The sequence below is a fragment of the Rattus norvegicus genome, chromosome 2, assembly GCF_021556685.1.
Source record: "Rattus norvegicus strain SHRSP/BbbUtx chromosome 2, alternate assembly SHRSP_T2T, whole genome shotgun sequence".
Lineage (NCBI taxonomy): Eukaryota > Metazoa > Chordata > Mammalia > Rodentia > Muridae > Rattus > Rattus norvegicus.
The window spans coordinates 246,241,659-246,257,777 of record NC_141535.1 but is presented as its reverse complement, the minus strand read 5'-3'; the positions used below and the strand labels follow the sequence as shown (position 1 = coordinate 246,257,777).

Genomic DNA, 16,119 nt, shown 5'->3' with positions numbered 1-16,119 from the left:
AGTACAGGGCATCTTGTGAGCAATGTTTTCAGGAATACTAATTATGGCTATTCTGTTGACGCTGAAGCTATGTCTATAAGGAGAACTGACTTAACTGCTGAGTCTCTGTCAATGTTAGCTTTGATTTTCAACTTGACAAAAAAGCAAGTGAAAGGGCAGACAGGTCTCAAAGCAGAGCTGAGTCACGAGAAGAAACAGTGATCTGGGGATTCTTTTCACTATTGGTCTTATGGATAGTGTAGGGTCAAGACCCTCTGCAAGTAACAGAGCTGTGGAAGGGCAAACTTCAGAAGCGACCATCTGACTCCACTCCTTAGAGCTTCTGGGAAATGAGATTTTGTATAAGAACTGTGCAGAGACACTGGACTGAGGGTTACTCACCCATGCCATTGCCGGAAGTTGGGTTCCTCTGAGTTAGTTGCTCTGGGGCAGAGCTGCAGTTGTGCCTTCACTCATCTGGGCAACTGAATCGCAAGAAGTCTGTAAAGCTTCCCTGAATGTGGGGTGAGAGGTGGCTCGATGGGCATGATGCTTGCCACATAAGCATGGTGATTTGCACGCAATTCCCAGAACCCCCTTTAAAATGGCAAGTGGAGTGCTGTGTACCTGCGATTCCAGCACCAGGGGACGAAGACAAGCGGGTCACTAAGGCTTGCTGGCCAGATCAAGAGTGGTGAGCTTACCTGTGAACTGACAGACCTTCCTTGGTGAACCCCAGGTACATGAGCAACCCGGATTTAAAATAACGAGGACAAGAGTGTCTGAGGAATGAGGGCCAGCATTTACCTTTGGTGCCTGTGTGCGCATGTGACACACAAACTCACACACACACACACACACACACACACACACACACAAAACACACACACACACACTTTCCTGAGTCAAATTCTCATGTCTCTTCTAATCTTTGAACAAACTAGGTCTCAATCCCAGACTCTGGGTGGTGTAGCCATCACTACCATTGCTCTGCTGACCTCCATGTCTAGTTCTTGAACTCTCAGACAAGGAGAAGAAGCATTGTCTATTGCCTCTAGGTTGAAATGGTAAGGATGCAGAGATGCTGTGAGAAGGTAAATATTTCTTCCCCAACTATTCAACAGAGTAAAAGTCGAAAGTCAGAACTGCCAACCCGCCTGCTACAGACACTGAAGCTCTGAGCATGCAGACTGCTGTTATAATTGAGCTGGTGACACGGCAACCTGACAATCTGTTTAGGACACTTGAATGTACACACTAAATTCTTAGCTATAGGGGAACATTTTATTTAGTCAGTGGGAGCTCAGTTATATCTGTATGTGTTGGCCTTGAGTGTCTGCCTGTCCCCTGTCAGAGCCTTGGCTTTATGAGACAATTGATGACACTGCAAAGGGAGTGCCTCTGCTTCCCTCCCTGTGACCAGGCTTGGGAGCTTGCCCTGGAGCTTCTGAGGCTCCTTCCTTTCCTGTTGAGGGCTTGTCAGAGCGCTTCCAGCAGCGGAGCCTTTCCTACACTTGTGCCTTCAAAACTGTTAGCAGGAGGAAGGAGATGAGGCAGAGCAGCCCTGCAGAGCAGAAGGGCCCTCTTGGCACCTCCCTGGCAGCCTCTGCCTTAGCAGCAGCCAGAACCCAAGCACTCATTAGGCTCTAGATAAAAATTATTCCAAAGAAAATGCCAGAAAACCTTGCCACCATACTGGCAGGAAATTAAAACTACTCAGAGTAAGTGGAGCCAAGAGAGCTTTTACAATGAGAGGAACACGAAGGGTGTGATCAGCTGCTCTCTCAGGCGGTCAGGATTCATGATGCTGTTGCTGATCCACTGGGCAGCACCCATACTGCACCCTGATCCTCTGAGGAGCACCCATGCTGAACCCTGATTCTTTGGAGGTGATCCACTGGGGGAGCACCCGTACAGGATCCTGATCTACTGTGGGAGCACCTATGCTGCATCCTGATCCACTGAGAGAGCACATAGTCCTATTCACATCAGCAGAGTGAGTTCACAGAGGGGACCAGAGGAATGGGGAGGAGGATGCTGTGAACTAGGTCTTGTGCCTGGGTAAATTCTGGCGTATGTGTCGGGTGAGTGTGTCCTAGGAGAAATAGAAATAATAAAAAAGATTTTTGGTTAGGCTTTCTTGTTTTTATTTTTCTGGATCCAACTATGTAGCAATAAAGTTATTAAAAGAAAGGTTTTCAAATCCCTGCAGGGTCATGGGGTCAAGGTTAAGCTTTCGAAAATGAATTTAGTACAAGACCATTGACAAGATGATTTAATTCTTAAGACATTGTCTTAGTTACTATTCCATTGCTGTGAAGAAACACCATGACAAAGGCAACTTCTAAAGGAAAGCATCTAATTGGAGGCTTGCTTACAATTTCTATAATTATCATGGTAGGAAACGAAGCAGTGGGCCGACTGGCAGGGCAGTGGAGCAGTAGCTGAGGGCTCACATGTGATTGGAAAGTTGCAAGCAAAGGGAGATACTGAATGTGGAAGAAGCCTTTTAAATCTCAAAGCTACTCCTGGTGGCACACCTCCTCCAGCAAGGCCACCTCTACCAATTCTGCTCAAACACTTCCACTAACCAGGGCACAAGCATTCAAATGTAAGCCTACGGGAGCCATTCTCCTTTAAACTATCACAGAATGTTGTTGCCACAGTCCTTCTTGCACCCTGAAGCTAAAAGAATGATGCAGAGAAAGGGACACTTGAGCTGCTGGGCACTGCAGCTCACAAACTACCATCTGCTTGGAGCCATGTGAAGCAAGAAAATGACCCAGGTAATGGGCGGATGCCTGGACTCTGAGCAGACTGCCTTGCCAGGCAAAGGAGAATGAGGCTTAATATTATACAACTGTAAAAGAGAAGTTTGTCCTGTTTTATCTCACTGAGATACTGACCTACAGTGACCTTTAAGTGTGCAGAAGGACAGCAGAAGTTAGGTCACAAGAGTATGAAGATCCGCCTGTTTCCTTTTCCCTGGACCTGGAATTGATGTACTCATGGCTCTTTAGCCAGGTACCTGTAATCTAAACTCAGGTCTCGTGGTGGCAAAGGAAGATCTGTATGGACTGAGCCATCACCTTAACCACACATTGTGTCAGTTAATGTTTATGCCAGTCTTACAAAGATGTATTGTCATTTCTAAGCTAAATACTAAGGGGGACGTCTTCTACCTGTGGAAAGATAAAAATGGACCTTTATCTCATGCCATGAACAAAATGCAACTCAATGTGGGCTCAAGGCACAAAAGTAAGACACAAAGCTATAAAACAACTAGAAGAAAATGTAAGACCTTCTTTGCCTTGGTCTGTGCAGTGCCTTTTGGATAGGTCACTAAACGCACAGATAAAAAATATTGGACAAATATGATGGCAGAAAGTGAAACTTTTTCCCCTGCCAAACCACAGAGTTATATTTTATTCTATACTAATACATAATGTAAATTCATCCACTTAAAAGTAAAAGTCCAACACAGATCGTTTTGACAGGTCAAGATGTCTCAAAGTATAACTACAGCATCTCAAAAATAAATCTTAAACATTTTTCAAGTATTACTAGTAAATTTTTAGTTCTGTCTTTATGTTTTTTATGGTTGATCAGTGAGTTTCTTTCCTTTTCAGGGCTAGAGATAAAGACATTTTTATTTTTGAAATGTGAAAAAATAAAATATAATAAGATGAAGAAAAAAACCTATTATATTAGAGTTGGAAATGGCAACCCAACAGAAAGAAGAGACCCAAGAGAAGGCAAAAGAATCAGAGACCCATTTGTCCTCACAGCCAGGAGAGACTGATAGATATATACCAAGTCAATAGAGCTATCCACACGGAGGATCTGTAAGCTTTATGCTTGCTACATCAGTCTCTATGACCTCATATGTGCCTCGACTACGCGATTCTGAGGGCCTTGTGCTGGTGTCCTCCATGTTCTCTGGCTCTTACAATATTTCTGCCCCATCTTCTGTTGTTTTCACTGACCTCTGAGGAGGAATTTGACTAAGACCTCCAATTTAGGATTTCTCTGTCTGGCTATGTGTCTCTGCATCTCTGCTGTGAGAGGAAGCCCAGTGACAACTGGACAAGGCATTGATCCTCAAGCACAGCAGAGTATCATTAGGAACCATTTTCTTGAAGTTTTTGGAGCAGTAGTATTTGCTTTTACCCCAGGTGTTTACATCCAGACTCTAGTTCTTAGTCACCCAAGCAGTGCCAGGTCAGGTATGAGTTTCTTCTTGTGGTGTGGACCAAGTCAAATCAGACATTGGTTAGTTCCTCACATGCTCTGTGCCACCACTGCCCTATCATATTAGGCAGGCAGGACAGATTTTAGGTCAGAAACTTGTGGCTGAGTGGCTGTCCATGTTTCTCCTTCAGTAGTCTGCAAAGTACCCTCCTTCACCCAAGGGACTAGAATACAGGGGTGAGGGCTCCAAGTAGGCTAGGCACCAGATCTACTTCTCCCTATTCAATGAGTTGTGCAAGTGTTGCCCTCAGCAATGGGGTCCCACTCTCAGTTTGTAGAAATCAATCTTTTGGCTTAGTAACAGCCTGGGTTGTTTGATGATTTCCATGGTATCCTCTTGGCCAACACCTCAATCAGATGTAACACTGTGCCACCATTGGAAGACTTGCATGGCTATAAGAAATGGCCAGTTAAGCTATGTATTCCCCATTACTAAGTAGTCCTCATTGGGATCACATTCACAGATTCCTGAAAGTTCCCATTACTCTAGGTGTCCATGCCACCCCCAAATGCCTCTCTTCTCCACCCCCTCCCCAAGTTTCAGACACTCTCTCATTCCACCATATCTTCCCTCACCTAATTTCCCTTTCCTGTCCCCACATGCCCCCTGTCTGCCCATGAAACATGCTCTATTTCCCCTCCCACGAAAATTACTGTGCCCCATATACACCTCTTTACCTAACCCCTCTAGTCCTGTGGAACTTAAAGCTTCATTTTCACTTACTTAATGGCTAATATCAATTTATAAGTGAATACATAGCACATTTATTTTTTCTGTATCTAGGTTATACCTCACTCAAGATGAATTTTTTTCTAGTTCCATCCATTTGCCTGCAAATTTCAGTATGCTATTTTTAAACAATACTCTATTGTATACATAAATGTACCACATTTTCTTTATCTATTTTTCTGTTGAGGGACAGCTAAGTTGTTTCCAGAGCCACAATAGATATGCTTGAGCAAATATCCTTATGGTAGGATGAAGCAAACTTTGTGTATATGTCCAATAGTGGTATAGCTATTTCTGAAGGTAGATTGGTTGCTAATTTTCTGAGGAACCACCATATTGATTTCCATAGTGGTTCTCCACTGGAAGTTTGCACTACCATCAGCAATGGCGGACGGTTCCCCTTGCTCCATATCCTCATCAGCATGGGCTGTCACTTACATTATTGTTCTTAGCATTTTGAAAGGTATATGATGGATTATCAAAGTAGTTTCAATTTGCAGTTACCTGTAGGCTAAGCATGTTGAACATTTAAGTGTTTCTCAGTCATTTGAGATCCCTCTATGGAGAATCCTCTGTTTCAATCTCTTCCCTGTTTCTAATTGAATTACTTGTGGTTTTTTGTTTTTATTTTTTATTTTGATGTCTAGTTTCTTGAGTTCTTTTTATATTTTGGATGTTAGTCTCGTATCAAGTGTGGAGTCAATAAAAGTCTTTTCCCATTTTGTAGACTGCTGCTTTGTAGGATTGCTGGTGTCCTTTGCCTCGTAGAAGTTTTTTGGGTTTCATGAGGTCCCATTTATTACGTGTTGCTCTTAATGCCAGTGTTATTAGTGGTTCTGTACCAAAAGTTGTCTCCTGTGCCAATGTGTTCAAGGCTATTCCCCACTTTCTCTCAGGTTCAATATTACTAGTTTTATGCTGAAGTTCTTGATCCACTTGGACTCGATAAAATATGGATCTACTTGCATTCTTCTACAGTTAGATATCCCGTTTTAACACTGTGCTTTGTTGAGATGCTTTTTCCATTTGGGTATTTCTGGCTTCTTCATAAAAATCAGGTGTCCATATGATTTGAATCTTCAATTGGATTCCATCAACCAGCGTGTCTACTTTTATGCCAATACCATGCTGCTTTTATTACTATAGCTCTGTTGTACAACTTAAAAAGGGGAATGGTATGTAAAGAATTGTGTTGAAATTTTGATGGGGTTCTCATTGAATTGGTAGGTTAATTTGGTAGGGTGGTCATTTTTACTATGTTAATTCTATGGAATCATGAGCAGGGGAGATCTCCACATCTTCTGATGGAACTTGAAGTTCTATCATGCAAGTCTTTCACTTGCTTGGTTAGAGTAAATACCAAGATATTCTATTTGTGAAAGGTGTTGTTTCCCTGATTTTTTTCTCAGTGTGTTGTCATTTATATGTAGGAGGGCTACTAATATTTTTTGAGTTTGTCTTGTATCCAGCCATTTCTCTGAAAATCTTTATTTGCTGTAGAAGTTCTGTGGTAGAATTTTTAGGGTCATTTATGTACACTATCATATCATGTGCAAATAATGATACTTTGACTTCTTTACTAATTTTTATTTCCTTGATATTCTTCAGTTGTCTTATTGCTCTAGCTAAGACTTCAAGTACTATATTGAATAGTTATGAAGAGAGTGGACAATCTTTTCTTGTTCCTAATTTTAGTGTAGTGGCTTTGAATTTCTCCCCATCTAATTTGACATTGGTTTTAGTCTTACCATAAATAGCCTTTATTATGTTTAGGTATTTTCCTTGTAGCCTTCATCTCTCTATGACTTTTGTCATGAAGGGCTATTCCATTTTGTCAAAAGTCTTCTCTGTATCTAATAAAGGGAAACTCATAAAATTTTTTACTAGTACTAATTTACTGTTTCAAATTTTATACCAGAAATATGATGTTCAATGACTGCTACCATGTCTATATTAAGAATACATATTTTCCTACTAATACAATTAAAATATTTTATTAGTTGGTTATTAAAATAAGTATACCCAGAATTTGGAAAAAAGATATACTGTTTCTTTTCTTTTGGTTTGTAATATGGCATATTACATTTACTGATTTTCATATATTACAACCCCTGTAATCTCTGGAATGAAGCCTTTTTGATCATTATGGAAAAGCACTTTGATGTGTTCTTGGATTTAGTTTGCTCATATGTTGTTGAATATTTTTGCATCTATGTTCATAAGGGAAATTGTGATGTAATTCTCTTTGTGGAATCTTTATTGTGGTCTGAGTATTAGTGCCACTGTGACTTCATAAAATGGATTTGGCAGTGTCCTTTTCATTTATATTTAGTGGAATAATTTTAGTAGTATTGTAAATTTTTTGAAAGTCTGGTAGATTTCTAGACTAAACTAAAATGATCTGACCTTAGGTTTGTTTATGCTTCCTTTTGGGTTTTGGTTGGAAGATTTTTAATGAATGCTTTTATTCATAAAGGGTTGTAGGTATGTTTAAATTATTTACATGATCAGGGGTTGGGGATTTAGCTCAGTGGTAGAGCGCTTGCCTAGCAAGTGCAAGACCCTGGGTTCGGTCCCCACCTCTGAAAAAAAATTATTTACATGATTTTGATTCTCAATATTGAGAAAATTATCTTTTTCTTTTAGCTTTATCAATTTGGTATTCTACATGTTTTTAAAATAAATACTTTTGCTTCTCTGGACTTCCTAAGTGTCTGTTAATATGTCTTCCTTTTCTTTTGTTTTTTTCTCTATATAAAAAATTAATTAAAAAGAAAAGGAACAGGTGTTAAGTAAATATATTGGATATTTTTAGAAATTATTCAACCTAAATGATTTATGTTGATTTGTTAAAACAGCACCCTATTAGAATATCTTCAAGAAAACTTCATCTATAGGTAGAATTCAGACCATTTTTGGAGTATTGAAGCTTTCCTATGTAATAAAATGGCTAGTGCATGCCATTATATACTAGTCAACAACAACAAACATTGTGTCTTAATGTGAACAATGGCGCTTACCTAACAATAAAGTAGTAACTTCTAATTACTTATTGTTCTCACCAAGACATTAGTTATAGCAAAAATTGTTGAATATTGATGGCCAAGATAAATTCTGCATATATTCACAGAGTCGTTTTAAATGTTATTAATTATTCCATTTATTTACATTAGAAATGTTGCCCCCTCCCAGTCCCCCTCCGAGAGTTCATCTCCTTTGCTTCTGAGAGGGTGTACCCCTCCTGCCATCCCTGTTCCCTGGAGCATCAAATTTCTACAGGATTAGGCCCATCCTCTCTTACTAAGGCCAGATAAAGCAGTCCTCTTTTACCCGACTCCCATTTCAATTCTGAGTTTGTTCAAATAGAAGTTCTCTCTGTCTCTCTGTCTCTCTCTCTCTCTCTCTCTCTGTCTCTCTGTCTCTCTCTGCTCTCTCTCTCTCTATCTATCTATCTCTATCTCTCTCTCTCTCTCACACACACACACACGCACACACACACACACACACACACACACACACACACACACACACATCTCTCACCTCTGCCTTTAGTTAGTTTGGAAAAATGTGTTTATCTTGTTGGTTTTCTCAAAGAAGCAACTCTGTTTCATTTTCTGTATCCTGTAATTATCTGTATTTTTCCTTTGTTCCCATTTCATTAATTTCAGACTTCAGTTTTATTATATATTGCCTTCTTCTCCTCTTAAGTATGATTGCTTCTTTTTGTTCTAGGGATTTCAGGTGTGCTTTGAGTTGCCAGTATGAGACCTCTCCAATTCTCTCATCCAGGCACTTAATGCTATGTACTTTCTTAGCACTGCTGTCCTTGTCTACCATAAGTTTGGGTAGCATATTGATTTTCATTGAATTCTAGAAAGTGTTTAATTTCTTCCTTTATTTCGGTCTTGACCAATTTTCATTCACTAGAGTGTTGTTCAGTTCCCCGGCTTTGAAAGTTTTCTGCTGTTCCCTTAGCAGTTGGTTTCCAGTTCTATTCCATCCTGCTCCAAAAGGATGGAGAAAGTTATTTCAGTTTTCTTGTGTCTGTTAAGTCTTGTTTGTTTTTAATCTCTGTGTGTAGTCAGTTTTGAAGGAGGTTCAATGCCGTATAGAGAAAAAGGTATATTCTTTTGTGTTTGAGTGACGTACTCTGTAAATATCTGTTAGCTCCAGCATTTCTCTGCTGACTTTTTATCTGGAAGACCTGTCCCTTGGTGGGGTACTGAAGTCTTGTACTATCAGTGTATGTGGGTCAATTCGTGATGTTTTTAGCTGTAATGGTGTTTCTTTTATTAATATGGATATCCTTGTATTTGTCCCATAGATATTAAGAATTGAAATGTTATTTTGTAGATATTTCTTTGGTAAGTATTCAGTGTTCTTCCGAATCTCTTGATTAGTTTTGGATTGGACTTAACTTCGTTAGATATTAAAATGGCTATGCCAGCTTCCTTCTTAGGTGCATTTTCTTGGAAAATCTTTTTCCAACCTTTTACCCTGAGGTAATATTTATCCTTAGTGTAGAGGTGGGTTTCTTGGATGCAACTAAAGGATGGGTCCTGTTTTCACATCCATTCTGCTAGCCTCTGTCTTTTTATTGGGGAATTAAGATCATTGAGATGTATTAATGATTAGTGATTGTTGACTCTTATTTTTGTTTGTTTTGTTGTTGCTGGTGGTGGTGGTGATGGTTGTGTACACTCCCTTCTTTTTATGTTGCTGGTATGAGATGTGTATTTCTAGTATTTTCATGTATTTAACCTTCTGAGGTGGGATTCTTCCTTCTAGCACCTTCTGTAGGTCTGGATTTATACTTAGATATTGTTTTAATTTGGCTTTATTTTGGAATATCTTATTTCCTCCATCAATGGTGATTGAAATTTTGCTGGGTATAGTAATCTGTACTGACATCTACAGTTTCTCAGTCTGATCCATATCTGTCCTAGCTCTTGTGGCTCCTAGAGTCTTCATTGAGATATCAGGTTCTAACAAGTCTGCCTTTATATGTTACTCGGTCTTTTTCACTTGCTGATTTTAATATTCTTTTTTGTTCTGCATGTTTAGAATGTTGATTGTTATGTGGTAAGAGGACGTTCTTTTCCAGTCCAATCGCTTTGATATTCTGTAAGCTTCTTGTACCTTTACAGGCATGTCCTCTTTAGATTAGGAAATTTTTTCTTCTCTGATTTTGTTGAAAACATTTTTCTGGGCTTTTGAGCTGAGTTTCTTCTCCTTCTTCTATACCTATTTTTCTTAGGTTTGGTCCTTTCATAGTGTCCCAGATTTCCAGAATATTTTGTCTCAGGAGGTTTTTAGGTTTTCTTTGGCTGATGTATCTATTTCTACTATTATATTTTCACAGTCTGAGAGTCTCTCTTCCGTATCCCATAGTCTGCAGGTTACTCTTGCTTCTGTTGTTCTGGTTTAAGTTTATACATTTTCACTTTCTGAGTTCCTCCAGTTTGAATTTTCTTCATTGATTACATTTCCAGTTTCAGGCCTTCACAGTTTTTTTCTACTTCATTACACTGTTTGTGTTTTCCTGGATTCCGTGTTGATTTTCTTTTACAAATCTCTATCACATTTTAAAGGCTGCTCTAAGGTATTTTTCTTGTCTTTCAGCTTGTTGAAATACTCAGGGGCCATTTTGGTAGAATAGTTGTCTTTAGTGGAGACATAATATCCTGGCTGTTGCTATATTTTCCTGATGGGGTTTGGATGACTAAGGTCTAGTTGCTGACTTCTAGATTGACCTTCATTGGATAGGAGTTTTGTTCCTTGGTTTTTGTTTTCTCTTTGGATTTTCTGAGAGTATGATGGCTGCACTTTGCCTGATTTCCTGGCCTAACTGGCATGTTCACAGAGAATGACTACTAGTGTTAGAGGTTGGGATGAGTTGAAGGATGATAGCTTGGAAAGGAAGATCTTGTGACTTATCAGGGGATAGAGTCAGAAAGAAAAGGGAGGCCATAGCAGGTTTCCAGCTAAAAGGTTTGGAATGAGACCGAGGAAATTGGTCCTCAGGAACAGTAGAACAGTCATGGGTCTTCCCTTCAGCCTACTTGGTGCCCTAGGATGAGTAGTTCTTGGATTATCAGGAGGTGCCTGCTGGACTTGGATTCTGAGATACAGTGTGAAGTAGGAGGGCTGAGGTTAGGAGGGAATGTTCTGTGGGATACACAGAAGATATAGGTGTAAGGGAGACAAGGCTACAGCTAGGGACCAGACTGTAGCATTGGGTATAGTGGAAGAGAAATGAGAGAAGGGCAATGGGCAACATACTTGGTTTCCTGGTAGCTGTTCTTTTTCACTTTTAAATTAAAGTAAGGCATAGCCTTCCATTCCTGGGAACTAATGATTTTGAAGTGATCTACACTGTTCCTGTCTTTATAAGCTCTGCACAGGTGGTCCTCTAAGTCTCCTCAGCACCCCCAAGGCACTCATTAGAAAGCCACGAGGAGGCTCCTTCCTCACAGACTTTCATACATAGTCTCTGGGAAATCTGTGCTCCTTCCACGTTCTATGTGACACATTCTGATAGCCTGCGTGTTTTTATCTCCCCTCTCCTGCCCAGGTGCACAACCCTCATCCTTGTTGGCCCTTCTTCACACAGGCCTTCTTTAGTTTGCCAACAGTCGTGTCATGTTTGTTTCCAACTCAGAACTCTTACGTTATGTACTGTCCCTTCCTGTCCGACTCCCATTAGAAATTGTTCTGCTGGCTTTGAGGTCTGATTCTGGTCACAAAAAATCCAAGCTAACTAATAAAACTAGAGCTCATCCCATCATTGTGACACAGCCTGCACCCATGGTTTGGGAAAACATAAATCATTATTAACAAAAATTAAAGACAATAATGCCTAGTTGTTTACTTCTGGAGAGCTGGCATTTAGATTTTTCTTACAAAATTCATTATTCATGTACACAATTTTTTCTTTAAAGAATTTGGAGGTGGATCATTCCCTTTGTGAAAATGTCTAGCATTAGTAACTCTGTTCAATTCTCCATCTTGCATTCTTACAAACACTATTTAGTGGGCTCTTTTAAAAGAAAAATGTGACTGAATTAGTTCTACTGTGGGCTTTCTACATGCAAACTGGTTATGTGCAAAGGCAGTCTCAATTTCAGGTATCTGTGGTAGAAAACATTTATGCTTTGCTGTTTCTGTAGTTGGCCCTATTTACAGTGGGTTCAGTTGCATTTCACAAGGCTCTGGGCAAGATCTATAAGGTTGACTGCCTTCCTCTTTTACAAATTAGCTTCAGTAGATTATTTTCATAGTGAAAGCATACAATAGTGTCAAGGTTTAATTCTATTGAAAATCAATGGCTTTCTCTGAAAAGCATTTAACATTTTTCGTCTTTTGCAAGAATAATTTGTGGCACAGCTAATAAGCCCAGAATGCTAGTGATCATGGTTTAAGACTGAGGCATGTCTCTCAACCTTGTGACATTCCAGGACTGGTAACAAGGCTGAGGGAGCAGCTTCCCAGCCTCTTTCACCTCAGAGGTCTGGGCTGCAGCTGGCAATTGGGAGAGGACCAGTTCCCAGTGTCTTATAGCATAGACATGGTAATGGCATTTCCTCTGTTTCCTGGTGAATATATCACAATGTAAGATGAATAGTGAAGTGTCTCAGGGTAGGCAGCCATTCCCAGTGACAGCCACTGTGAAACAGGACTACAGTTACCTATGTGCAGCCTGCTGTCTCCACCATAGAAACCTATGTCACTATCACAGTTCTGTGTTACTGGGTTTGCCAACCAAGCACCATGCACAGTCACAGTGGGTACCCCATTCTCTCAGATGATATATGTGTCTTTCAGACACTTAACCATGTCCTGGCCATGTACTCTCACCTTAACCATGTACTCACACCACTTCATATCTGATCACTCAGAAGTTTCTCATCATAATTCCTATAATTACAATTACCTTGTAATTCCTATAATTATTTGCTCCATTACCTTGTAATCCTCTTACAAGAAGAAGCATAGTCACATGTCCATTGTATCCCTGCTACCCACTATAGTGTATTAGGAGACTCTCGGCAGGTTATTTGAATGAAAGAAGCACTAAATCCATATTGTAATATATTATCTCCTTGGGTATAATCTGTGTTATAAATTTTATCCAGTGGGTTTGAGAAAGGGGCCTGGATTTGTTGACTAAATCAGGACAAAATTATTCATCCCTTTTGTCTTTTCATGAAGGACATGATGCCATTGTTACACTCCTGAAGCACTACAAGAGACCCCAGGAGGAGCTGCCATGTAACGAATATTCCCAGCCTGGAGGAGGTACCCTTTGCTATTCTGTTTTCACTGTTGTACTATCTTGGGCTCAGTGTCAAGTGTGTGCTGCTGTCACTGTCCCTTTGGAGTGAGGAGGGAGGATAGAGCCAAGGGGTGAAGTTCATACCTGGGTGAGGCTACACAAAGAATGGCCACCATGATCCCCCACAATACAGATATTCAAGTTTTGCATTCCTTGCAATGAGTGGGTGCAGGGCTTCCACAAGGCTGGAAGGCCTAAGAAAACCAAGAACGGTCATTTTCTGTGTCAGTAATTTACTGAGACAAGGAAAGAGCACCCATAGTCAGATACAAACTACATCTGCCAGAGTCTTCAAGACCAGAGTTAGGATCTTTTTTCTGTAGATCCTAGAAAAACATGAGCACCGCAGCTCTCTGCAGAAGAAAGTGGGAACCTTGAGCTGGTTTTTGCCATCTGCTTTGCATTTGTCCTGTTGAACTTTAAGGAGAAAAAAATGATTGCTGCCTTCAACTCTACTGTGTAACTTGATTTCTAGATGGCTCCTATGTGTCTGTTCCTTCCCCCTTGGGCAAGATTAAAAGCATGACAAAAGGTACCTATAAATGGAACGGTTGTTGTTGTTTTATCACTGGGGATGATTATTGTCTAAATATGACAGCTATGCGTTTTGTTTTGCCGTGAGTGGGGCCACCTCAGCAATATAAGCAATGCTGGTGGAGACCTTTCTTCTCAGAATTAGCCCTGCCCTAGTGCCCCTTAGTCCACAGTTGTCACAACAGTGGGACACTGATGAGTACTGAAGAGAGCTCAAACTCACATAGGAAGGACTATTGATATATTTATATTTTGAACAAACTGTTAATTACGAATATCAATATTTTTAGAATTGGAAATGGATTTGCTTTAGAAAAATATTCAAATTGATAACTTAGTATTTTTTTTAAATCTCTCAAATAAAGTGACCCTCAGGTACTTTTTTGAATGCATGCCACTGATTGTGGAAATTAACATCACTAAACCAGGAAAACATAAAATATGATTCCATGACAAATTAATATTTAACCACTTGGAATCTGTAGCTTTAAAAGTACTTTTTGGTGTGGGACATGTCCTTAGGCTGCTTCCTGTGCTTATCACTTGATGTTTAATGGGTATCCCCTAACGGCCAGTTTACCAGTAGATATTTGACTTTCTCACTGATGGAGGCTGAAGGATGGACTCCATCCCTCAGGCGATGAGACAAACCATGTTGGAGGGTAGCTGTGTCTCCAGCCATGTTAACTGAAGATCAGGTGTTCAATAAGGTCACCTAAGCCAGAAGGCCACCCTTCTGGTAATGCTGGCCCAGACCACGTGTGCTAAGGTCTTAGGATCTCCAGGTTGATCAGTTGGGATGAAGCCCCTTCGATCGAGCATGTCCACTGTGTATCTATAGCCATGTGTGCACATCCCACACCCATGGTAAAAGCGCAATCACTGTTTGCAGAGAAGGCAGATGTTCTCCTCCTGAGGGCTGAACTACCCTCCCGCTTCCATCTCCAACTCTCCGAAATCGAGTTCCACGAGATTATCGGCTCGGGTAAGCAGAGAAACCAGAACCCTGTCGCGTTTTTAACAATCACAGACTTACAATCACCCGTAAACATTTGAATAATTTTAGGTTCTCTTAAATAATTTCAGGTTCCTTTGGGAAAGTCTATAAAGGGCGATGCAGAAATAAAATAGTGGCGATCAAACGGTAAGCAAGCAGATGAAGGAAATCCGCATCGTCGACTGGGAAGAACAGGGGCCAGCCCCCTGAAACCCCCTGTTGACAAGAATGTGTCCTCACTCCTGTCCTAGATACCGAGCCAACACCTACTGCTCCAAGTCAGACGTGGATATGTTTTGCCGAGAGGTGTCCATTCTCTGCCAGCTCAACCACCCCTGCGTGGTTCAGTTTGTGGGTGCCTGCCTGGATGACCCCAGTCAGTTTGCCATTGTCACTCAGTACATTTCAGGAGGCTCCCTGTTCTCCCTGCTTCATGAACAGAAGAGGTAAGGGCTCTGGTCCACACTCACCTTGGACTCAGCATGGGAATCACCTAGAGGCTTTTCATCAGGGACCTTATAGGCTTCGGACACGACTAAGTGCTAACAACAATGGCATTTTAAACACAGCTGGTGATTTATGACTAATTATTATATTTCAAGAAGTGATATACTTAAGTAGTATCTTTAAACAGTAAGTCAAGGGTAACAAATTTGAGGAATGTGAAGCCAGCTGAGGCTTATAAATAGACTAGCCTTGACACATCCATACAGCATTGCATGTTTAGAATACAGTAATCATCAAGGGTCACAGTATTGGTGAAAGACTTTAAGAAATTGTTCTTGCCCATGTAGGACCTGAGTTCATGTTTTATATCTCTGCAGATAGTAACTATGGAGTGGTTTCACTCAGTGGCTCCAGAACATTCCATTCCAATTATTATCACGAATTTTTCTATGACACAAATAAATTTGAAAATAAAGTAGTGTATCTTTAAACAACACACCATATATCTGAACTGACATTTAGCTAAGCAGTTCCCGAATATGAAAAGATGTGTTCCAGACTGAACATTCAGCTCCATCTTCAATGAATAAGAATTTAGATAGAATTACACAAAATAACAACCATGGGCTGTTTTCTTCTGAGGGGCATGCCGAGTGTTGGCTTCAATCACTTTTTCTCCATTCAGTCTACTTTCTGTTCTAGAATTCTTGACTTGCAGTCTAAATTAATCATTGCGGTAGACGTTGCCAAGGGCATGGAGTACCTGCACAGCTTGACCCAGCCAATCATACACCGCGACCTGAACAGGTACGTGTCATTCCTAAATGATGAACTTATAACTCTGCA

The 16,119-nt window shown here is 40.4% G+C and overlaps 1 protein-coding gene across 3 annotated transcripts in view; it reads left to right on the top strand.

Moving 5' to 3' along the window:
- Positions 1-16,119, top strand: part of Tnni3k (TNNI3 interacting kinase) — a 267,980-nt gene that overhangs the window by 91,810 nt on the left and 160,051 nt on the right. For all 3 annotated transcript variants that reach the window (XM_087620881.1, XM_087620885.1, NM_181769.1), the window contains 6 exon segments: positions 13,172-13,258; positions 13,771-13,827; positions 14,722-14,814; positions 14,916-14,973; positions 15,078-15,272; positions 15,976-16,080. In XM_087620881.1, coding sequence (XP_087477007.1) covers positions 13,172-13,258; positions 13,771-13,827; positions 14,722-14,814; positions 14,916-14,973; positions 15,078-15,272; positions 15,976-16,080 — 595 coding nt within the window.